Source organism: Urocitellus parryii, chromosome 5 (genome assembly GCF_045843805.1).
Source record: "Urocitellus parryii isolate mUroPar1 chromosome 5, mUroPar1.hap1, whole genome shotgun sequence".
NCBI lineage: Eukaryota > Metazoa > Chordata > Mammalia > Rodentia > Sciuridae > Urocitellus > Urocitellus parryii.
The window spans coordinates 50,263,138-50,285,480 of record NC_135535.1 but is presented as its reverse complement, the minus strand read 5'-3'; the positions used below and the strand labels follow the sequence as shown (position 1 = coordinate 50,285,480).

At 41.2% G+C, this 22,343-nt stretch overlaps 1 protein-coding gene across 7 annotated transcripts in view; it reads right to left on the bottom strand.

Moving 5' to 3' along the window:
- The window catches only part of Grip1 (glutamate receptor interacting protein 1), a 373,677-nt gene that overhangs the window by 9,408 nt on the left and 341,926 nt on the right, over positions 1-22,343 (bottom strand). For 5 of the 7 annotated variants that reach the window (XM_077798384.1, XM_077798385.1, XM_077798386.1 and 2 more), the window contains 4 exons: positions 19,652-19,808; positions 18,608-18,719; positions 18,452-18,496; positions 13,909-14,142 (listed from right to left, as the gene is read on the bottom strand). In XM_077798384.1, the coding sequence (XP_077654510.1) occupies positions 13,909-14,142; positions 18,452-18,496; positions 18,608-18,719; positions 19,652-19,808 (548 nt within the window). The remainder of the gene's footprint in view (positions 1-13,908; positions 14,143-18,451; positions 18,497-18,607; positions 18,720-19,651; positions 19,809-22,343) is intronic. The other 2 variants (XM_077798387.1, XM_077798388.1) reach the window with 1 other exon arrangement.

Genomic DNA, 22,343 nt, shown 5'->3' with positions numbered 1-22,343 from the left:
AAAAACAAACACTGCATGCTATCATTCATTTATGAAAGAGAAAATAGTTGATTTCATGGAAGAAAGTAGAATGGTTGTGCTAGAGGCAGGGAGAGGAGATAGAGGCTAGATAATGGGGACCAAGAAATATTCAGGAAAACTGGGATACTAGTCCTAGTGTTTCATAGCACAGTAGAGTAATTATCCTCTATGACAATTTTTTTTGTATATTTCCAAATAACTAGAAGAGTCTGAAAGTTCTTAACACATAGGAATAATAAATGTTTGAAGAGATAGAAATGCTAACTATCTTGATTTAATCATTATACATTGCACACATATATCACATTATTATACTGTAACCCGTAAATATGAACAAATATTATGTGTCAATGATAAATTTAAAAAATAATAACAATTATTCCTATTAGGGAAAACTAGAAGAAGTCTATATAGGCTGCTGATATGAGAGAAAATATAATAAATTTCATGTATAACCTAAATGTCATTAATTCACCAACCCAGTTTTATTCTTAACTCCTCTTCTTCTATATCCTCTGCCTCATCCATAATTTTCCCAATTGTCTCAAAACTAAATTTCATCCCCCAATCATTTCAAAACTTTTTTTTAAAACCCAATACATCTGTGTTAGGTCCTCTTTGATCTCCTCTTCTGTAACAGCACCTGCCATCCCTTCTCCCCAGTGTTATCCTCTTATAACAGCCTCAGCTTACTCAGGGAGTTTGGTTCCAAGACCTCAGTGAAGTGCCTGAAACTATATAGATAAATACCAAACCCCATAAACAGCACTTTGATGCTGTGGCAGTCAATCCGACCACCAATAGGGCTACTTGCTGACTAATGGACGAGAAGCATATAGGGTATGTGTAAGCTGGACAAGGGGATAATTCACATCCCTCATAGGACAGTGTGGTATTTGTCCACACTTCTCAGAATGGCACACAATTTAAAATGTAAGAATCACTTAGAATATTACATTTAATATTTTCAGGTCAAAGATGATGGCAGATATCTGAAAAATTCATGTTATGGTTTCCCCCCAAACTCATATATGAGATAATGCAAGGATTTTCAGAGTGAAATGATTAGATTGTGAGAGTTTTAACTAGTCAGTGCATTAAGCTACCGAAATGGATTAACTGGGTGGTAACTGTGGGCAGGTAGAGTGTGGCTGCAGGAAGTAGGTCACTGGGAGTGTGCTTTTGGGGTTTATTTTTTGTCCCTGGTGAGTGGAGTGCAATCTCTCTCTCTCTCTCTCTCTCGCTCTCTCTCTCTCTCTCTCTCTCTCTCCCCCTCCCTTCTTCCTGGCATCATGTCCTGAGCTGCTTTCTTCCACTAGGTCCTTCTGTCATTATGCACTACTTCAGATCAAGCCTAGGACAATGGAGTCAGCCATCTATGGACTGAGACCTCTGAAACCATGAGCAAAAAAAAATAAACATTTCCTCTTCTTTGTTGTTCTTGTCAGGTCTTTTGGACATAGCTACAAAAAAGCTGACTAAAACGTTGCAGAAAACAAAACTGCAGATAAGGGAGAGAGCTACTTGGCTGACAACTGCCGTCTGTCTTGTAGCATGTTCTTCTATCTCACATATTTCTCTCAGTGGAAATTAGCTCCTTGTTTGGTTAAGTCAGGGTAAGTTTGGGGGGGGTATGGCTAGATTACAGGTGCTCAGTGCTTCATATGACATCATATCACTGAAGCCAGAATTAGATAGGCAGACAGTATAGATAGGTAAATCGAGTCAGGTCAGATCAAGGAGGCCGATTTTGAGTGAGTCTGGGAAGTTGGAGACTGTCCCTGAGGGACTGAAATGTTAATTCCTTCAGAGCCCTTCCTCCTCCTCCCTTATCAAGAACCTCCCCCTGCTCCAACCTGTACTAAGGTAACCTGTCCCAGGACTTGCCCCTGCCTACAGGGAGCCATAAGGTTGTTAATTAATGTGTCCTGAGCTGCTCCATCTTGCCCTTCCCCCTTCAGCTCACCTGTTTCCCACCTTTTGGCCAGCCCACCCAGTCACATACGCAGGAAGGAGAAAGATAAGGGGGAAAAGGCAGGAGAACAAAGGAAGCCTAGGACATACAAAAAGGGCGGAACACCTCGCTTCTTAGGATACCAGCTATAGCCCCCTTCTCCCACCTGGGAGAAGTCTATGTTACCCCCACCCCTTTTATAATATTTATTTTTAAATTTTTAGGTGGACACAATATCTTTATTTTATTTTTGTGTGGTGCTGAGGATCGAACCCAGTGCCTCACACATGCCAGGCGAGCATGCTACCACTTGAGCCACATCCCCAGCCCTATGTTACCCCTTTTTAAAATAAACCCTGCTTTATATGCTTGCCTCGGCGTGCTTCTCTAATGTTCAGACTTCAACATGTGAGGGAGCAGGAACTGGCGGTATCATCACTTAGTCATTCAGAGTCTCCCTGTCCCACTTGGGGATGGTCAGGTGATGGCAGCCTAATGCCTCCACTGTAAGGCTCCTCATCAACTTTAATGGTTTGTGCATACATGACATGACCACTGTCTGAATCAGTAATTTCATTAGGGTTGCCAAGTGATAATCTTTTCCTAATCCTATGAATCTCATATATTTCTTACCTAGAATTATTCTGTAAAGGAGAATACTTTCTTCAATTATTGTTGTTTGATTACTTTGAAATGCAGTCCATGTAAGATAGGCAGAATGAATGTTAATTCTTTCTTTTCAATTCAGAACATAGAATGAGTGCTCTGAATAGTTCCAATGGTGTTCCCAATGAGAATTTCTTTTGGGTGGGGGGGGGACTTCTGTTAAGTAAGGTATCAATATGACTCTAAGGGTTTTTGTATAATTGTCATTTTTCTTTGCTTTGCAGTGCTGGGGATTAAACACAGGACCTTGTGCATGCTGGGCAAACACTCTATTATTGAGCTACATTCCCAGACCTATTTGTTGTATTTCAGTCAACTGCATCAATATTCTTTTGGATGTTCAAAATGCTTTCATCATCTTTGGGCATGGGAGTCCTTCACGTGGACTCCTGGTCCTTCTGATAGAACCTTCTGTTCTGATAGCACAAGATATCACAGACTCACCATGAATACTTCATACCCCTATTCTGGTAACAGCCATTCCCCAGAGAGCCTTGATTGGAGGAAATGCTGCTATTGTATATTTTAGCCCCTTTCCTTTTATCTCATGCTCCTCCTTCAAAGGAGGAAAAATAGGAATAGTGGAGAAGGTGGAAAAAAGAGACAGAGGAGGCAAATAGGTAATAGGGTTGCTGGTAGACTGACATTCTTGGGCCCTGTTTACTAGTAGATGAAATCTCTCTCCTCTATGGCCCCTGCTTATATGCCTGTCTTTGATTTGACTGGGGGTCTCTTATCCTTTTGCTCCTTTTCTGTCTTTATTTCTAGCCCTGTTGTCTTCATGTGACAAGCAGTGTACCTGTGGCAGGGGACATTGCTACTACTCCTTAGAGGGTAATGCATCCTCCTAGGTGTTCCTTTTCTACGTGGGTGCAGCAGTATGGACCCTGTACCTATGGCTTATTGGGTAAATGGATCAGCATCTGTCCTGCAAACTTAGTCACATTCTTGAGGTGCATCTGAATGTGAGAGTTCCTTGCCTAATCTTGCAATGGATAGTGGGAAGCGCACTGTGGTCTTAAATCTGAGACGGGTTTTCCAATGCAGTAATCCAGAACCCTTGTATTTGGGGGAACATTTGGTGTAGGCTTGGAATAATTGTAAAGCTCTTCATTGTTCAGTTGGCCTCTGACTCTTGAGTGTTGCTCCCCAGGCCAGAACCCGGGATGGGCATGGCTAACCATCCTTGGTTTTGCTGACACCAATCAATGGTAACACATTAACCAAAACATTGGAAGGGATGCCGGACCAGAGTGGCTTAGCAGATTCACCCATTAACTTTAAAGTCTCAGTTTCTAGCCAAGGTCCTCAACTCTCCTAAGGCTCACACTTGATATATATATCTCTCTCTCAAACTCCCCAGGATGGAAAGTAATCTGTTTCTCTGGGAAGATTTCCTAAGGCTAGAGGGTACTGAATTTTAATAGCCATCTGTATCCTTCTCCTGGAAATAGCTTGGGTAATAGTTAATTAACAAAAATTAAATGATGTAAAAAACATGTAGCAGAGAAGATTCTAGAAATCAATCACAAGAACAGGGAACAAAGCTGGCTGCTCTCAAAGCAGTCACCACAAACTATGTTGCATAGCTCTGTTTGCCTGGAGGTTGGTCGTGGTTACTTTTGATTTATTTCTAGTCCAAAAACAGTTCTAAGGATTCCGAAGTTTATATCACATATTTCTCCCCACAGATGAATCCCTTACCCAGGCAGCTTCTTAGATATGATTGCTTTTGATCTCCCAACAACCCTGCACAACAAACTCATTCCCTAGCTACTCATAAGGACACCAAGCCTTAAAGAAGGGGATGGAGAGACTTGTCTTGATAGCAAGCATCAGCTCTAGAATACCTGACCTCATTTGCTGTGTTCCTTCCTCGAAATCATGATTTTTCTTTTCTTTTCTCCTTTCTCTTAACATATAATCTCCCAGCCAGCTGGGAAGCCTTCATTCATTTCCAACAACTCAACAAGCTAAGGATAAATAATTTATCATGTCTGCTGTTTCTTCTCATCAGAGCCCTCTTGTGGTTTTCCAGGAACATCCAGGCAAACTCCTGCTCTCTGTTTCTAAAGATCATCATTCTGACAGTTGTTTTTGCAATCCCCCAGCCCATGTGAAGCAAGATTTTTCTTGAAGGGTCTTATTCAGTATTGATCAGAGGATGCCTCTGGGGAACCTGGAGCATAAACACCTTTGCAAGTTTTTTTTTTCCCCTTCCTATTCTGAAAGAGCTAATATACCTCTTGGAACATAACATTCTGAGCTGGAATACAGTTCTATAGAGTTCCCTTGAACTTGAACTCTCCTTAGCCCATGTTGTAATTGCATCTAATGGTCCCCCCTCCCATCTCAAAGTAGAAGCTGTGGCAGTAGGCAGAGGGCATTCACCTGGATTCAAGTTCAGCCTTGTAGCCAGGTGCAGTGGTGCATGTCTGTAATCCCAGTGACTCAGGAGGCTGAGGCAGGAGGATCGCAAGTTGGAGATCAGTGTCAACGATTGAGCAAGGCCCTAAGTAATTTTTTCAAGAACGTGTTTCAAAATAAAAAGTAAAAAGGCCTGGGGATGATGCTGAGTGGTAAAGCACCCCTGGGTTCAATTTCTAGTCCCCATCCCACCTACTCCAATAAATGATAAGTTTGCCTTGTTTTACATTTCTAAGCAAGTCTATGCATGTCTGTATAAAGTCCTCCAGGCTAAGATCAGAAACCCACAGCTCCTGTTTTCAGTTTTCATGCATGTGAAAAGCTTTAGCCATCTGAGCCCACTCTCTCCTCACTTGGATTTTAAAGGCAATTGCTCTAGCATCTTGAGCAAGTCATGGCAAGTGACATTCTAGAAATAGTTCCCAAACCCTGACAGCCTCCCAATGTCTCAACCTCTGGTCCCAGTAGCCTCAAGAAGCAAACCAACACCCTCTCAGAGACGATGCTGGTTTTCCTGCAAATCACCATGGACTTGGATTTATACTTGGAGACAACACTGGGGCAGTCCTGTTCCTTTAAACCTGACAATTCAAGTAATGTCAATTTTAAGGACAGTCCTTCCTACATTACTGGTGGGGCTGGAAGGAAAAAAAAAAAGGATGCCATCTTCCCAACTGCAATTTTCCAACTCAAGAGGAAGCAATCTAGAAACTCCTGGGTTTCCAGACAAATTGGGTCAGAAAGGCAGCTGCTGCCTCCTGTCTGGGGAGTCTCCTTGGCAGAGGACAGAAAGGGACAGCTGCTTCAAACATTGCCTCCTGCTGCTCTCTGGCAACAGGGCTGGAAAAACTAGGGCTCACCAAGGAGAGAACCAGGAGCTGGGATTGGGCTCAAAGTGTGAGCAGGTCAGGGGCTGACTTGTCCCTGGAGCATGAGTCCCAAGCAAGGGATCACGCAGTTCCCACCAGCTGTGGTGCATTTACAAGTTCTTTTCTTGATTCACTCCAGTGAGCCTTTGCACACCTACCATTTCACATAACATCAAGGATAAAAGAGACCATATTCCACATTCTGCAGGCGCTCAAACCCAGCCATGGATCGCTCTTGGTCACCTAGTCATTGTCAACTCCATCACTGGCCCTTTCTATTTTTCCCGGTCACTTCTAAGTTGGCTAGCTGTGTGGCTGAGTCCCCGATCCTGGCATCTCTGTTCAGGACTGCCTGCTGCCTCCTCACAGCATCATTGCCCTCCACTCTACCTCTGCTTCCTAGCCTCCCGGTCACTGCGACTTGGCCCTTCTCCAACTCTTAACCCTTTTCGACTCCTTTGCCATTTACAGACTTCCATTCCCATAGGCCCACGTGGGCTTCCTTGATTCAGGGACCACTTGCAGTTCTGATTAGGAGGCATACTGTCCACCCACACCCTGGGCCTATGGGTACTGGGGCCGAGGCTTGCTGTCATTCAGGAAAGATGACAAGTTACAATGACCAGATTTCCAGGGCACTGAGTGCCAGCTGTTTTGATTGAATTTCCTCAATCTAGGGATCACTGAATTCTGACATTACAAAGAGCCCGAGGCAAGAAAAGAGCTCTACAACCATTTAAGGAAGGAGAGACACAAGCCCAGGGCTGGATTGTTAGCCAGTTAAGGACCACAGCCCCACTAATTTGGCAGAGCAGTGGTGGAGGAGCAGGTGCAGAGGGCTCTTCTCTAAGAACCTGGAAACTAGGGAAACAGAATGACCTAGAGAGCTACACCACTTGTAAGTGACCATCTTGTAGATAATATGAAATTTTACACCCTATAAATAAACATATTTGACCACAACGGAGATGCACAAGGACATCAGGGGGAGATGAACAGTCAGACTCAAGGGAAACTATTAAAACTTCTGAAGAGAGGTGGTGGTGGGCCCATGACAGCTATGATAAGACTCATGATCAAACCACAAGCAAAGCATATTAGAGCGCTGTCCAGCCAGCCTGCCTGAGCATCATGGGTGGCTGGGGGATGGCAAGTCTGCTCAACTTACTGTTTCATTTCTGTTGTTCACAGCCCAGGCTTCAAAGGTAACAGCAACTCAGGGAAAGTGATAAGATACAAACTGAGTTCTGACTGGGAGGGATGCAAATGATTTTGGCTCTGCCTTTAGAAAAGATAATCCCGGCTGGGTGCAGTGGTACATGCCTGTAATCCCAGCCATTTCAGGACACTGAGATAGGAGGATTTCGAGTTCAAAGCCAGCCTCAACATCTTAGTGAGGTCCTAAGCAATTTAGCAAGACCCTGTTTCTAAATAAAATATAAAAAAGGGCTGGGATGTAGCTCAGTGGTTAAGTAGTGCCCCTGAGTTCCATTCCCAGTATTAAAAAAAAAAAAAAAGATAGCCCTGAAGCCTGCCTAATTCCTCTAAAAGTCACTGAGAGTAAGATTTCTATCTTACTCTGACATTCTCATTTCTCACTGAGATGTATCTATAGTGATATCTATATCTCCCTATCTATATGTGTACAATTTCTTTATCCTTCTTTAAATTAGTGTTTTTCCTGCTGTCATTCTTTGATTTTGATTCAAGCAAACAAGTGTTTTTGGCACCTGCCTGTCATTCATACAAAAATAAATATATTTTTTTTAGATTTTAAAAAGTATCTTTGGACAGAATCACAGATACAGAAAAACAACGGAAATGATACATCTTGAGGATTGTCAGGGCTGGCTGCCATTATTTATTTGCAACATTCAATCCACACTCTGTCCCTTGGTCCTCAATTTTAGTTTCCCCAACTGAGGTTAGATATTGGGACATCAAGATGGCGGTGACAGGGCACAAAAAAAAAAAAAAAAAAATGGTGGCTGCAGTTCAAGACTGATGAGTTATCATGTCCCTGTTTATGATAGATCCCATTACCACCGAGGGCTTATCACTTATGGCTACTCCAGCTCAGCTTCTGTCTATAACCAGGCAAAAATCAAGGAACCACTGGGAACAAATGGGGCAAGGTCTTCAATCAGGTCCATGGGGAAGTGACCTAGGTACTGCTAGCACATAAAAGGCACACCCTCTCGCTAGGCCCACTCTGCTCTATTTTATGGCATGGACCTTCGCTTTTAATAAATCTATGCTCTGCTTGTTACTTCTGCATGTTTTGCTCAGTTCTTTGTTTGGGATGCCAAGAACCTGAACCCCAACTGGACACCCCACTGGTGCCACAACAACGTCCTTGTTTTCTATATTCATAGGGAGAGAATCCTCCTCAGACTGACATAGGGACCGGTAACACACCTGTTTCTCAGATCCCACTCCAGCTTCTGTCTGTCTCTGGTGGCCCTACGGTGGCAGTCTGAAGCTTGTGTGAATCTAGGTTCCTGATGAAATCTCACTTTCTGAGTTTTTACACCAAGGCTGAGGCAGAAGTCTGAATGATGGTGACTTCACCTGGAAAAGACTGTTTTGTGAGGTCTTCCTCTCCTGATAACAGGTGACCCTGCCCCCTCTTTGCTAAGTGAGAAATTGGAGGTGCGCAGAAGTGACATGACTCCAGAGTGGCAGACTGTGCCTAACTTAGGTCTGCCTCACAACAGAGCCTGTTTTCTCTCTGGTTTATCATTCCTTGCCTGAAGAGAGAGAGGCTCAACCTCGTAAAAAGTGACAGACAAAAGCAAAAAATTCATATGCTGAGGGTGTTGCTTTAGCTCTGACTGATTTTCACAGCAGACAGTTCTCCTCTAGCTATTTGGAGATGGTCTACACCTGGCATGGGGGCACGTGTGATATTGAGTGCCAGCTCCAAATATTTAGTGAAGAAAAAGAGGCGTGTGCCAGAATAAGACATGTATTTCCATTTTCATCTTCGTTCCTAGGGCTATGCCTGTTACTGCCTCAGGAGAATGTTGCACCAGGAGCTGGCTTTAAACACTGAAAACTACACTTCTTCCAAAGAGTAAAACAGCTTTACTGTACTATGAAGAGCAGAACTCCCCTTTCAGGAAACTCAAAACATACTGCAAATACAAGGTGACCTTGGGTGGAGGAAAAGCTGATGTTAGCAAAACCAGTTGGGAAGAACAGAGGTCACTTAGGAGTGACTCAGATGTTCCAGCTTTGTGCCACCAGTAGCTATAAATAGAGGAAGGTGCTGACAATTATTTTAAAAACACTTCTGTAAAAAGAGAAATAACTAGTGGCATACAATTAAGAAGTTCAGTTCTATTGAAAACCATGAATGATAGGGGAAAAGGGAATGTCAATATACAGTTTTTAAAAGCTCAAATGCTCTGAATGTGGGGAACGTTCTATTCTATTGAAGATTTTGTTTTGCCTTAAGGTGTGAAAGGAAGTGAGGCTAGAATTCATTTCAGAAATAGATTAAGTGGACACCAAAGGATATTTAAGTTTCAGAAGGGAAATAAGGGTTATCGATGAACTGTAGCTAAGATCACAAGCTCCTTATCTGCAAAGAGAAAGAACCTGCGATAAGCTGCAGGACAAAACAGAATTCATTTTAAAGATAAAATACAGAAGCTGCAGGGCTAAGATGAGCCTTCCTCCCTCCCTCTTTAGACTGACACTATGTTGCTCCCAATGATTTTCCTGAAACAGAATAATCATCTGCTGTTAGCAAAACCTAAGGGGGCGATTTTCAACCTTTAGTCTGCACTGAAGAATCTACTGAAGGGATTGCTAAAATATACTTCTTTTTCTCCTCCTGAAAATGCTGACAAAGTAAGTCTGGGTGGGGCCTAGCTGGATTGTGCATCTTAACAAACAGCCCTCCGTAAAGGTTACAAGGGGTCCATAATCCAAACTATTGTCTATTGCTGTAGTCCTCTAACTACAGATTGAGACTTATTTTTGTATTGTGTGTAGTTTTTTTTGGTACTGGGGATTGAACCTATGCGTGCTTTACTACTCACTGAGCCATATCCCCAACCCTTTTTATTTTGAGACAAGATCTTACTAAGGGGCCAAGGGTTTTTACTAAATTGATAAGGACTTGTGAACTTGTGATTCTTCTGGCCTCCTGAGTCGTTGATATTACAGGCATGTGCCACCATGCCTGGCCAAGTTGAGACTGATAAATAAGTCCTGAAATCATCTTAATGCAATTCGCATTTGAAAAGAAACCAAACTTTAGGGTATACTGTGCAGCAAGTTTTTGGATTCATTCATTCATATGTTAGTGTGGACGTAGGGGTGTGTTGAATTAATGAGTACAACATATTTCAGACTGCATCTCGGCTGAGAAAGTTGGAGAAGCAGTGGCCTAAGGGGATTTAGCATCTCTTCCTTGGACTCTCTCTCACCCTGATACTAAGTGCCAAACCAAACCAACTTCCTCTTTCCTCCTACTTCTATATAGCTGGAAGGATAGCAACTAGTTTTTCCTTTACTTTCAGGATGAATGTGGATGACTTGAAGAAAAGCTTGCCAGACTCTGGTACAGCATCAGAAATAGATGACAGGAAATGAACAAAAACCATTTACAACTGGGGAACTTCCAAAGGTCTGAAGAGAGAAAAAGAATGGAGGGAAAGGGTGGGTAGACAATGAGGAGCAAAGAAAGGAGAGCAAATTGAGACATGAGAAACTGGTAGATAAGCCAATACTTCATTCCTTCTTTACCATGATGGTATTAGTGGCCCACTCCTCTCCTGTCCCCAGGAAACGAAATGGTTTCAGCTCTTATCCCCACTCTTTTTTCTTTATAGCAATGCAAGGGGTCCTTGCTCATTCATTCAGGTAATCCAACTTCTAGGGAAAATAATATTTTTGCAGGCACTGGCTTGCATATGAACAGGTCCAAAGCTTAACCACATGGCAAACAGAAACGCAGCAACAGAGAGAGCACCATGCATGGTTAGAATGGTGTGCTGTTTATCCCACCCGGCCTGCCCACTTTGGCCTTTGCAGATCTGTAGGATCTCTTCCACCAGATCTGCTTAGGAAAGTTTGCAATGGGGCTTTGGGAACTGAAAGCCAGTCCTCAGTCTGATTGCCAACCTAGGTACTCTGGCTTGAGCTATCTTCAACTTGAGGAAGGGACATTTTCTAATTCCCTAGCCTTCTTTCCATGACACCACCCCAAGGTGCCTTCCCCTAATTTTCACAAAGGTTTATGACAGTCTAGCAACATCCCAACGAAACGATAACTCTATTCCAACAACAAGTCACTGTGCCTTTTCACGATATCTGGTAATCTTTCGGTGTTCATAAGACCCAGGCACAATTAACAGTCTTGGCTGTGAGCTCCAAATCTTATCTAATGATGGTTGCTCTCCTTCTCAAGCACTTCGGCATTGGAAGATGGTAAGCAACAAACACCTTGGATGCAAGCCCAATCAGAGTAACAAATTCACTTTAGAAAGAAGTTACTCAAGATGTGGGCATAAACCACTCCATTAAGTCCATAGTTTTAGGCCCCAGGCTCCTCAGTTTCTTCACTTAACTAGGAAATGTTAGGTCTTGTAATTCTAGGACACCATTTATTTTAAATTTTTTAATTTTTTATTTTTAAATATTTTATTTATTAATTTTTTTAGTTTTCGGTGAACACACATCTTTATTTTATTTGCATGTGGTGCTGGGGATCGAACCCAGTGTCCCGTGCATGCCAGGCGAGCGCACTACCGCTTGAGCCACATACCCAGCGCCGGACACCATTTATTTTTGAGAGTCTTGTTTTGTTGGGAATCAGTTTAGAAAAAAAAGTGAAGTTACATGGGAAATGCACGTGTTGCTGCTATTTAGGACAAAGGACTGAAGTGAAGGGGGGGGGGAGCATGTCATTTATTCACGCTGACTCATCTATGCCCACTCACAAACTGCCACACAGATATCCCAATGAGTCCATCCACTTCCGCACATCATGTCAATAAGTGGATAGTACATTTTTTTCCTTTTGAACAAGATGTATTTTTTAGTATAGCTACTTAAAAATAAAAACTATAATAACTTGCACATCCAATTCACTGTCATTATCTCTGCTAAATGCTTTCAGCACAGGTGGGATAGGAGACAGATCTTTTGTATTCCTGGCCATCAATAATTGTCCTTTGAGGAGACAGCCTTACTCCAGGATGAAAAACAACAATAAAAAGAAAAACGACTATTTTGTACTTGTTATTTCCTTTTCCTATAAGTAAGGATAATAAATATCTCTTAAAGGACAGGGCTATTGTGAGGGCTAAAAGTATATAATATGTACATAGCCCTTTGTAGGAACTCAATACATGTTGGCACTCTTTCTCTTTGGCCTGAAGGAGGATGGGTTATCAAGCATGCTCTTCTCTGCATGTGTAGAAATTGAGAGGAGAGAAAATCAGGAGGGGACAGCCCTCTTGGCAAAGCAGAATTAGCACTGAATAGGTGGCCTCCACAGCCTAATGGTGTGCCTCAATTAGCATATCAGGATATGTGACTTACCAAGCCAAAGTAACTATTGCGTGGTGAACTGGTGAACGAGCTGTCTTGTGGCATGGGGCTGACCCAGGTTTCCCCTTCTAAACTGCCAGAGACATTTTTGCTTTTCTGTAAGTCTAATTTTCTCCTGATGCACAGAACTCCAATTCTAGACTCTGAACATGTGGGAAGACATACATTCTCTCAGTGTACCACCTTGGATATCCCTATGCACATGCTTCTTTCTGTGTTAGGATCGCCTCCCTCCCCTGCCCCTTTCTCCACGTGGTCAACACCTACTTGTACATGCCTTTCTTGTCCCCTTTACAGTCAATTAGGGTTCACCTTCTGCACTCCCAGGCTGCTCTGACTTGTTCTACTACTGTACTTATCCCACTATCTCCCCACTGTTTTCGAGATTGTCTTCCCACTCAGCTTCCTGCTCCCTGGGGATTTGCAATGCATTCTTTTAGTGAATGAAGGCCCGATTTATGTATTAAATGAATGAATGAGTGTGTGGTGAAAGAACGGACCCAGGATTGGAACTCAACTTCCATACCATCCTTTTTTCCTTTTACGATCGATATCCTTTTTGTCTACTATAAAATAAATAGCCAGATTTTATGGAGTGGTTAGGGAAACCGAAGTCTTAAGAGGAAAAGGGAAGTAGAGGCCTGTTGTCTACTTTCAATCTGACCTTATTTGTTCTTCTGGGTAAGATGAATGACGAATCTTTGGTTAATAGATTATTAATTAAGGGAAGAGTCTTGGTCCTCAGAAAAGTGGGGGCGAGATTATTACCATTTTACACATTCTAGTGTTTTAACAAATTTAAAGCACTCTCTCTAGAAAGGAAGCCAAAGACACCTCCTGAACACAGCTCTCCTCAGCCAGGCTCCATAGACATTGATACATATGTCTTGTCTGAACTCTGCCAACAGCTCTGGATTCAGCTCTGAGTGAACAGTGAAGCGACTGTCATAGTCAGAGATGGAACATCACCAGGGTCCACCCTGTCCTGGCCCAAGAGAACTTCCTTACCATCTACTCTAAGTCCGTACTTGAGGATTAAGCCACATTGAACCCCGGACCCCTTTTCAGAGAAGCTATGAGTGTATGATTCCTTCCCCCCTTCTCATGAGGTTGGAATAATATACTAATAATAGCTCCGTGTGATATTGGAGCCTCACTTTTTCATAAGATTTTGAACATAAATACATTTCTGACACCTACACTGCTTGAAAGCAAATCTTCCTTGCTTTCAAGAATAACTTTGCAGGGATCATGTTTTGAGATAGACCAAAGCCTCTGGAGATCTGCCTTTGGGCTCTGGTTTGTCTCCTTGACTAAGCCCATGGAGGGCGCTGCCCCATGCCTGCACCACACTGTGAAAAACTAAATTTGACCCCCCGGGGAAAGAGAAGAAAGCTTCCTGACCTTGTGCAGCTCCACAGGAGTTGGGGACATAATCTCCTTTATTTCTTGCTTCATTTTTCTCAGGGTCACAGACTTCCTGCCCACATCTGAAGGCAGGGTGTTGCTCCGAGTTGTTTGGCTGTAGTGTGGCCGTGAGCTGCTCCGTTCCTGGAAGCTGGCCTGTCGCCCCAGCTGGCTGCGAGGTGTTGGAGCCTCGTGATTCAGACTCATAGTGCTCCCCGACATGATTGTTGCCTGTGGCATTGACAATTTTCAGAAATAATTAAGCCATGGGTGAGGAAAGGGTTTGGTTGCTCAACGTTAAGCATGATTCTCCTTCTTCCCAGTCAAAATACATTCTCTTCAGGGCAGAGGCAAAGGCTGGAGAATGGACATACTAATTGAACTATGAAAGTCTGGAAAATGCTTTTCAAGTGACATTTGTAATGCACATTTAAAATCCAATGTAAGTACTTAAGCCTGTGTTTATTTAATCAAATACCACCCCTAGCAGTTTAAAAACAACTTTTGCTTACTGCAAACTGCATTTTAAGCATTAACTTTCCAGTGAGTGGGCTCTTGTAGAAATAAGCTAAGAACTTCTCAATGGGAACCAGGCTGCTTCTAGTTGCAATGCTATTTCTAGCTCCAACTGGAGTTAACAAGGGGTTGGAATGGCATTATGGGTACACAGGCAGTGTATCCTCAAGCTTCCCACCTAGCACTATATATTGTCTGTCAAGTGCCCCATCCTAGAAGTAAGACCAGGTTGACCTTTACACTATTTGATATAGATCAGTGTTTCTTAGAAATGGTCTGTGCAAGCTCTGCAGAGGATAATCATTTTTTTATGTTATTGAATTCTATCCTTTGTTCAAAAGCTATGCGACTTGGATTGGATTTTACCAGTGAATTAGGAAGTTCGTTTAGTTTCAAATATATTTCCTGCATAATACTTAAGCAAGGATAATATTAGATCCCAAAGATGACTGAGTCTCAGAACTGGAACAAAAGAGAATATAAATCCAGTATCATGTTGGGAATGTTCATTTCTCATGATAAGAAGATGCTAAGATTCTAAAAATATGACTGTAGCCAGCTCTGTACTCCTAGATAAGATGGATATATAAAGGTAAACTAGCACTGGTAAATATGCCTACAATCATGGAAATGGAAAACAAGCTCACTGTGTATGTGATTGGCTAAAGCATGATTTATTCATATTCATAGCAATGCAGAATTTAATTTGATGAGTCCCTGGAATGTACTCACTCATGCAGGTTTTATAGCAACTCTATGATGTAGGCTCTCTTATTCCTCCTGATTTACAGGTGGGGGACTGGGGCTCAAAAAGGCTGACTTACTCCAGGTCACATGGGCAATCTTAGAGCAGAGGGCACTATCTAAACCTATTTACCAGAGGGAATACTGCAAAGTGAGGGGTATTTTCATTTGCCAGCTCTCTAAGATCCATGCATTACTAACAATCAAGACATGTATATGTATCCAACAACTATGTTGAAAAAGAAACAATACCAGCAAACTTATTGATATTCTGACTGGATGAGTTATCTCACTGATAATTTTGAAAAGGAAAATTATAACTTAAAAAACTTCTTGCAGATCTTTGAACATTAGTCCATGCTAAGTGCCCTATACATTATGTGCTGATCACCATTTAATACTTAATTAACTCTATAGGGTAGGTATTATTATGCCTCCCCATTTGCAATAAGGAAAGAGATGCCTGAAAGAATTAAGCAATTTCCCTGTCAGTCTGGGCTTGGAATCCCAGCAATATGGCTCCAGAATCTTTGGTGACCTGGGTGAGTTGCTTCATAGTCCAGCATTAACTATATAAAATGTTTTTGTATATTGAAGTTCTGGGGATTGAACCCAAGTCCTTGAGGATGCTATGTAAGTGTTCTACTACTAAGCTACATCGCCAGCCCCAACTTCCTTTTTAGTAAGTAAAAAGGCCCTTAACATTTAACAAGTGTAGACATCCATTTTATAGTTTATTTCAGATAGATACCTTTCTAAAATTTATGGAAACCTTTCCATGGCCAGTTGTGTTGGTGTTATGGGACATCCTTTATTTTCTGGCACTTACATATATCATTTCTGTGTTTAATCCACTCTGACAGCACTCGATGATTGTTTTCCTGTTGTGGTGACCACTCATCTATTATTACTACTTAGACTAGTTATTTGCTTTGTGTGTGTGTGTGTGTATGTGTGTGTGTGTGTGTGTGTGTATATATATATATATATATATATATATATATATTTATATTTACATGTATGTATTTACATTGATTTTTCACAGGACTAGCAGGAAACATGTTGAAAGTATAACACTTAATCACTACATCTGGGAGATGACAGTTCTGCTTTGATGAGTCCCAGCTGCCACAGAAGAAGTTACAAATGGATTTCAAAGAGTTCCAGTGGAAGAAATGAGATGCTAATAGTTCTTCAGTTCAAGTTTTCAAAACATGGCTTGATTGCTTTGTTTAAAGTGAGCTTCAGGTAAATTAGTATCATCCAAAAAGGAATAAAAAAAATTAAAGTACATTATAAGTTAGATTCTGACATTTAGTTTTTAAACCTTCTTCCTTCATAATATATTAAAAAAAATAGAGCAGTGCTCATTAATCAAGAAATGGCAAACATAATTATAGTTAATTTTTATTGAACATTTGTTAAGTTCTATGTTCTTAAGTACTGTAGTGTTAGCTTATTCTAATTTCCATATTTTATAGAAGGAATATCTGATAAGACATGTTGAAAATTTGCTCAGTCTCAGTTTGAATTTTTCTTTTTTGGTAAAAGCTATACATTTTTCAGTGCTAAAGTTGGACCTAAATTATTGCTATCAATAGAGAAATGATTAGTAAATTGATTGACTTTCATTTTCAAGTCAATTGAGATCATTTTTTATCTTAGTTAATTTAAACGTTTTTAGTGCTATAGTATACTTTAACTTTCAAAATTGGATGCAAATTTCACATGCAGGAATCTAGCTCCAATAATTTTTTTTATAACAGCATTTTCAGTCAAGGGAATGGTGTTCATTTAAACTAGCAAGTGAATATTCTTTGTGGTAAAAGTATAAATATGACTCTAATTTGTGAACTTGTCAATCATTCTGACTAGCCGAAGATTTAATTTCTCTTTAGCATTCAGTCCATTTTCTTTCTGCATATGTAATTTCAAGGGCCACACCTGCAAGTAATTATGTTAGAAAGAATGTCATGATGTGACTTCTATGCTAATGGATGTTGTTTTCATGAGATAACTCAATTTCTGGGTGAAAACACAACCTCATCACATTACTTTTAATATCAATCTTCTTTTTGCCTAACGTAAAAGAAGCAAGGAGAAGAATAGTTTGTTTTTTGGAAGAGAAGTATTGAAATGAAAAATGAAAAAGGCAAAGGAGACAAACATGATTTTTGAAAGAAGAGAACAGTCAAGAATTATGAATTGAAGTGTGACTATTGTCAATTTCTTGCTCACTTTGGGCCACTCTGACTCATTATTCTACATACAGGAGGTGGTAAATGTTCAAATAAACTAGCTGAAACTTAAGCATCCTGTTTTTTTTTTAATTGTATAAAAAGAAATCAATTGCTCATGTCTTGATTCATTTAAATTATATAGAATTATCCATATCCAGGTCCTTTAACTGTGCTCTGAAGCTGAAATTCATGCCAGGTAATACAATGATGTTTATAAATTCAAACTAATGTTTTTCTTTATAATTCTCTTTGCAGATTCACAAACATTAGAATCACATAAAATATCCACACATGCAATCGAGAAGCAAAATAATATAAAGATGAGTAATCGTTTTAGAATTGCAAGAGTTTCACCCAGTTATGCCATTCACATTCCTTATGGTGACTTGGGAACCTCATGTGACATCAAAATAAAAATGAGACTTTGCCACTTATTTTTTTTTTAACAGCTTAGAAAATTTAAAAGAACATAAAAGGAAATAGTCCAGGACTTCCCAGACTAAAGTGTGAATACTGTCAGCAAATTCATGGCTTTGATTATAGAACAGTCAGGAGTTCAGCTGTTCCACTCCGTCTTGTTCACTTGAAGTTAACATGGAATCAGAATTTGCAATTAACACAAAGTACTATGTAATATTTTGCCTGCTTATCAAATAGACCGGCCTTTTTTCGCCAGGTGCATTATTATCTTCTTTAAAGGCAAAACAAGATAGAATAAAATTTCCTCTTATGTTCCTCTTGACGATCAAATTAACTTCTATACCAGTTACAAATGAAAACATGCCAAAGAAACCTTTCTAAAGCAACTAAGAGAATGAGATGCGCCACTGCCGGGAGACTTAGCTCGCTCCTTAGCCATTTGGTAGGGAACAGTCAGGGTTAGCAGGGAGCAATGGCAGAAGCCACAAGTCAGTAAGCTTGGGGTGGGAACAGGAAATAATACTTTCAACTGCATCATAGAAAATCAAATTGCTGTCCAGAGGCAAGGAGGCAGGGGAGGCAGCTTCACAAGCAAAAATATAAACATAAAGGGTAGCTACCAAGAGAGTCATGTTTCTCAAAGACACACGCCTGTCGGCTTTCTCCTGTGGAAAGGGGTTAAAGCTTTTAAATGAACTGGTGTGATCAGTGCAAACTTAAAAGGACCAAAAAATGAATGTAGAAACAATAAAAGCAAATAGCAGGACCGAGGCTACCTCGAGTTCTCGCAGAATTCCCGATTGTCCACAGGTTTCTAAATCCTCCAGCGCTTGAGACCAGAAGTTCTCCTCTTGCTCAGCCTCTGCACAGTCAGAAGTCCCTGCAAAACTGTCACCATGAAACACAGTCAGGATTACGAATTTACCAAACATAATTGTTTCTCCATATACAGAACATTTCTCTTTTACCTCAAATGCACAAAAATAAAAAATAAAAATAATATATATATATATATATAGAGAGAGAGAAAGACACACACACACACACACACACACACACACAGAGAGAGAGAGAGAGAGAGAGAGAGAGAGAGAGAGAGAGAGACTTTCATTTGGATATGGCTTTCTTTTAACTGTGGCCTCTGAGTAAAGCCAGCTTGGGTGTAAGGATATTTAGGAAATGCAAAGTGTCACAAAGAATAAAAGATTGGTCCATGTTTTACTGCTGACTTGCTGATTATTTGTAGCTACTGCTAAATGAGCTGCATTATTGACATAGCCCTGTTGGAATGGAGCTCAACATGGGTGCATATCTTAGCTGATTCAATCCCCAGTATGGAAAAACATAAAAATCAATAAGAAATGAGAAGGAGTAACGCACAAACTGAGGACATAGTTTATAAAAGTTGACTTCCAGAGCCAGAGACAGTGGTGCACACCCGTAATCCCAGCTACTCAGGAGGCTAAGGCAGGAAGATAGTAAATTTGAGGCCAGCCTCATCAACTTAGTGAGACCCTGTCTCAAAAAAGGAAAACACACACACACCTACACACACACACACACAAAAACTGGTGACTTACCCCAGTGCTACCACTGTTTTCATTGGAGGAAACCTAGCTGTTGTGTTGCATGGTGGTGCCAGGCTGTCACTAGTCAGGCACAAGTTTTAGAACCTGCCTTATGGCCACCATGGATGATTATGGTAGCTTCAGGAAGTCAATGGTAACAATATGTGCCACGGCAAATAGAACTTCAAATCTTACCCAAATAACTGACCACAAAGTGATCTTAGATGGGGCAGCAGTGGATGGAAACCTTACCCACTGGTTGTAGAACGGTCCCACTCTTCATTATTCAGGCCCACATCTGGGTAAGTCTGGCTTCGAGGTTTGGGGACTGGGGACAAGCTTCCTCTCTGTTTTGGACTCCTCCAGTCATAGGTGTTGAAATTGTATCCTGAGGCCTGAAAACTGGTGCCTAAAATATAAACAAAGTGTTAAGACGGGGCCTGGAGATTATTTACCCCATCAAGAAAAGACCTCATCCGTGAGCAGAGAGGTGGCACAAGGCAATAGCAACAGCAGCAACAACCTTGAGCATACAGTGGTGCTTATCATGTTCAAAGTGCTCTGTGCACCTTCTTTAATCTTCAGAGTCAACTTTGAAGATAGGTACTATTGTTATTGTGTTTTATAGCTGATACCAAAGGCTTAGAACAGCCACATCAGGTACCCAAGGTGACTTGCCGACTTTCCTGGGGGTTCAAGCCATAACTTGAGGAGAATCAATCTTCAGATCCCCAAGTTCCATAAGCACTTTTCCCCATCTGACATAGCTGATACCATGCCAGTTCCTCCGTCTCACTTCCCCTCTCTTAATTGCTCTTTGTCAAATGAAAAACACATTTATCATCTATTTCAAACCTTTGAAGGTGCTTGGCTTGGGGAATAAAAAAAAACCCTCCAGCTGCTAAATCAAGGAATAATCTAGAAAAACACTCATTCCTATGAGCAGGTCTTTTAGTACCTAGGTTTTATTTTAACCAGGCAAACACATGGCAAAGGTTTTTACTCCTTTTTCATCCATCTCTCTCTCAGAACTGCAGTTCAGAAGTAAGATGCCAGCCTGAGGAGATTGGTGCATCAGTGTTTATTTGAATTGCAAAATGAAGACTGACTTCTTTGTGACAGGGAGTTAAGTCTGATTAGCTTGACAGGTAAGGGAGTGAGGGATGGTTTTGGCAATTAGCTTACATAATGGACATTTCCCATGAGTTTGAGTTAAGGCAGTGGCTTCAAGATTTTGACAGAAATATATTTAAAGCATATTTACAACAAACTAGAAATTACATTTAAATTGGAGGAGAAAAAAATGTTGATGATAACTTTATGTGACAGGGTATGAAGTTTTTCCAAAATTCTTCTGTGGGTTCAAGTGCGACCATAGAAACTTGACTCTAAGTCTGACTCCAAAGTCATCACATTTGCTTCGCCCACCACTTTGGGTTGTGATGTATGTGTGTGTGTTGTGTACGTGTTTACATGTGTGCAATACAAGGCATATACATTGAAATGTTTCAAGCATTTAAATAGCCAACAGGCCTGGGCCCCTGTTTTTCACATACAGTTAAATGGCCTGCTCATGTAAGAGGACTGTCTCCATTGACATCCCTGCTGCATCTTCCCATTCACTTTCCCTCCACTGAGGTCACAACCTATGATGCTCCTCTGGCTGCTAAGTAGAGACCAGGGAAAGCAGGATGTCTAGGCATAGTGCTCCCTGATCAAAACACTGGATCTCAAGAAATTAGGGCAAGTCCCAATGCCCACTGATGGAACCTTCTGCTTCCAATCCTTAGAGCAAGGGAAATATAGTAACAGTGGTCCATGTTATGCTTTGAATATAGCCCTTGCTGCTCTCCCATTGCAATTTATTTTTAAAATGGATGTTTCTTTCTCTTCCTCTCTCCCTGCTCCTCCCTAATCTCCCCTGCCCTAATCTCTGGGGAAACAGGATTACCTTTCTTCCTCATTTTAGGCAGATTTAACCCACCACAGGAAGGAAGTAATCAGACTTTGGGGTGGTAGTGGAACATCTCAGAAGTAACTGTCTCCCAAATTAATAAGTTAATTACAACTCCAACAGAGAACACATGGAAGGTAACCTTTGAATCACCTGATGGGCAGAATCACAGCCTCTGGGACAAGGGTTCCCTGTATTTCTCCTTTGCTAGCAAAGCATTGAACCTTTCTTTTCTTTTTTTTCAAACCCATGTCTGTATTATTGGATTGGCACTGGGGACAAGGACTGAGCTTTCAGCAACAATAACAGTTCACTATCTCATTCTCTTGGATAACTGCAGAAGTGTGGCTGGTCATTTTTATAACCCCCTGCGACAGGCTATTCATTTTCTCATTCCAAACCAAACCAACCAGCCCCTCTTATGCAAAGTCTCATTTCTTCTTATACAAAAGGCAGAGACTAGTACTCCACTTTCTTTAACTGGCTGTAAACTCATTACGAACCAAACTCATTGGTGGTGTTCTCTCGGGGTCTTCTTTTCAGATAAGCATTAACCTGTAAGACTGTTAGGTTCTCTTAGGAAATTCCAACATGTTTTAGACTTGGTAGAATAATATTCTGATGTTCTTCCCATTATTTCTAAGTAGTTCTTGGTGACTTGTGTGGGAGTAAGAGGATGGGCTTGAGCAGATGTGCAGCCCCATCTGTAGGATGCAGACCAGGAAAGGCACATGCATCCCTAACAGCCATGTTTACATTTTGGGTTTTTTTTTTTTTTTTGGTACTGGGGATTGAACCCAGGGGTTGCTTTACCACTGAGCCACATCCCAGCCTTTTAAAAATATTTTATTTTGAGAAAGATCTCACTGAGTTGCTTAGGGCCTTGCCAAGTTGCCGAGGCTGACTTTGAACTTGGGATCCCCCTGCCTTAGCCTCCAGAGCTGCTGGGATCATTGGCATGTGCCACTGCACCCAAGTAGGAGGCCTTGT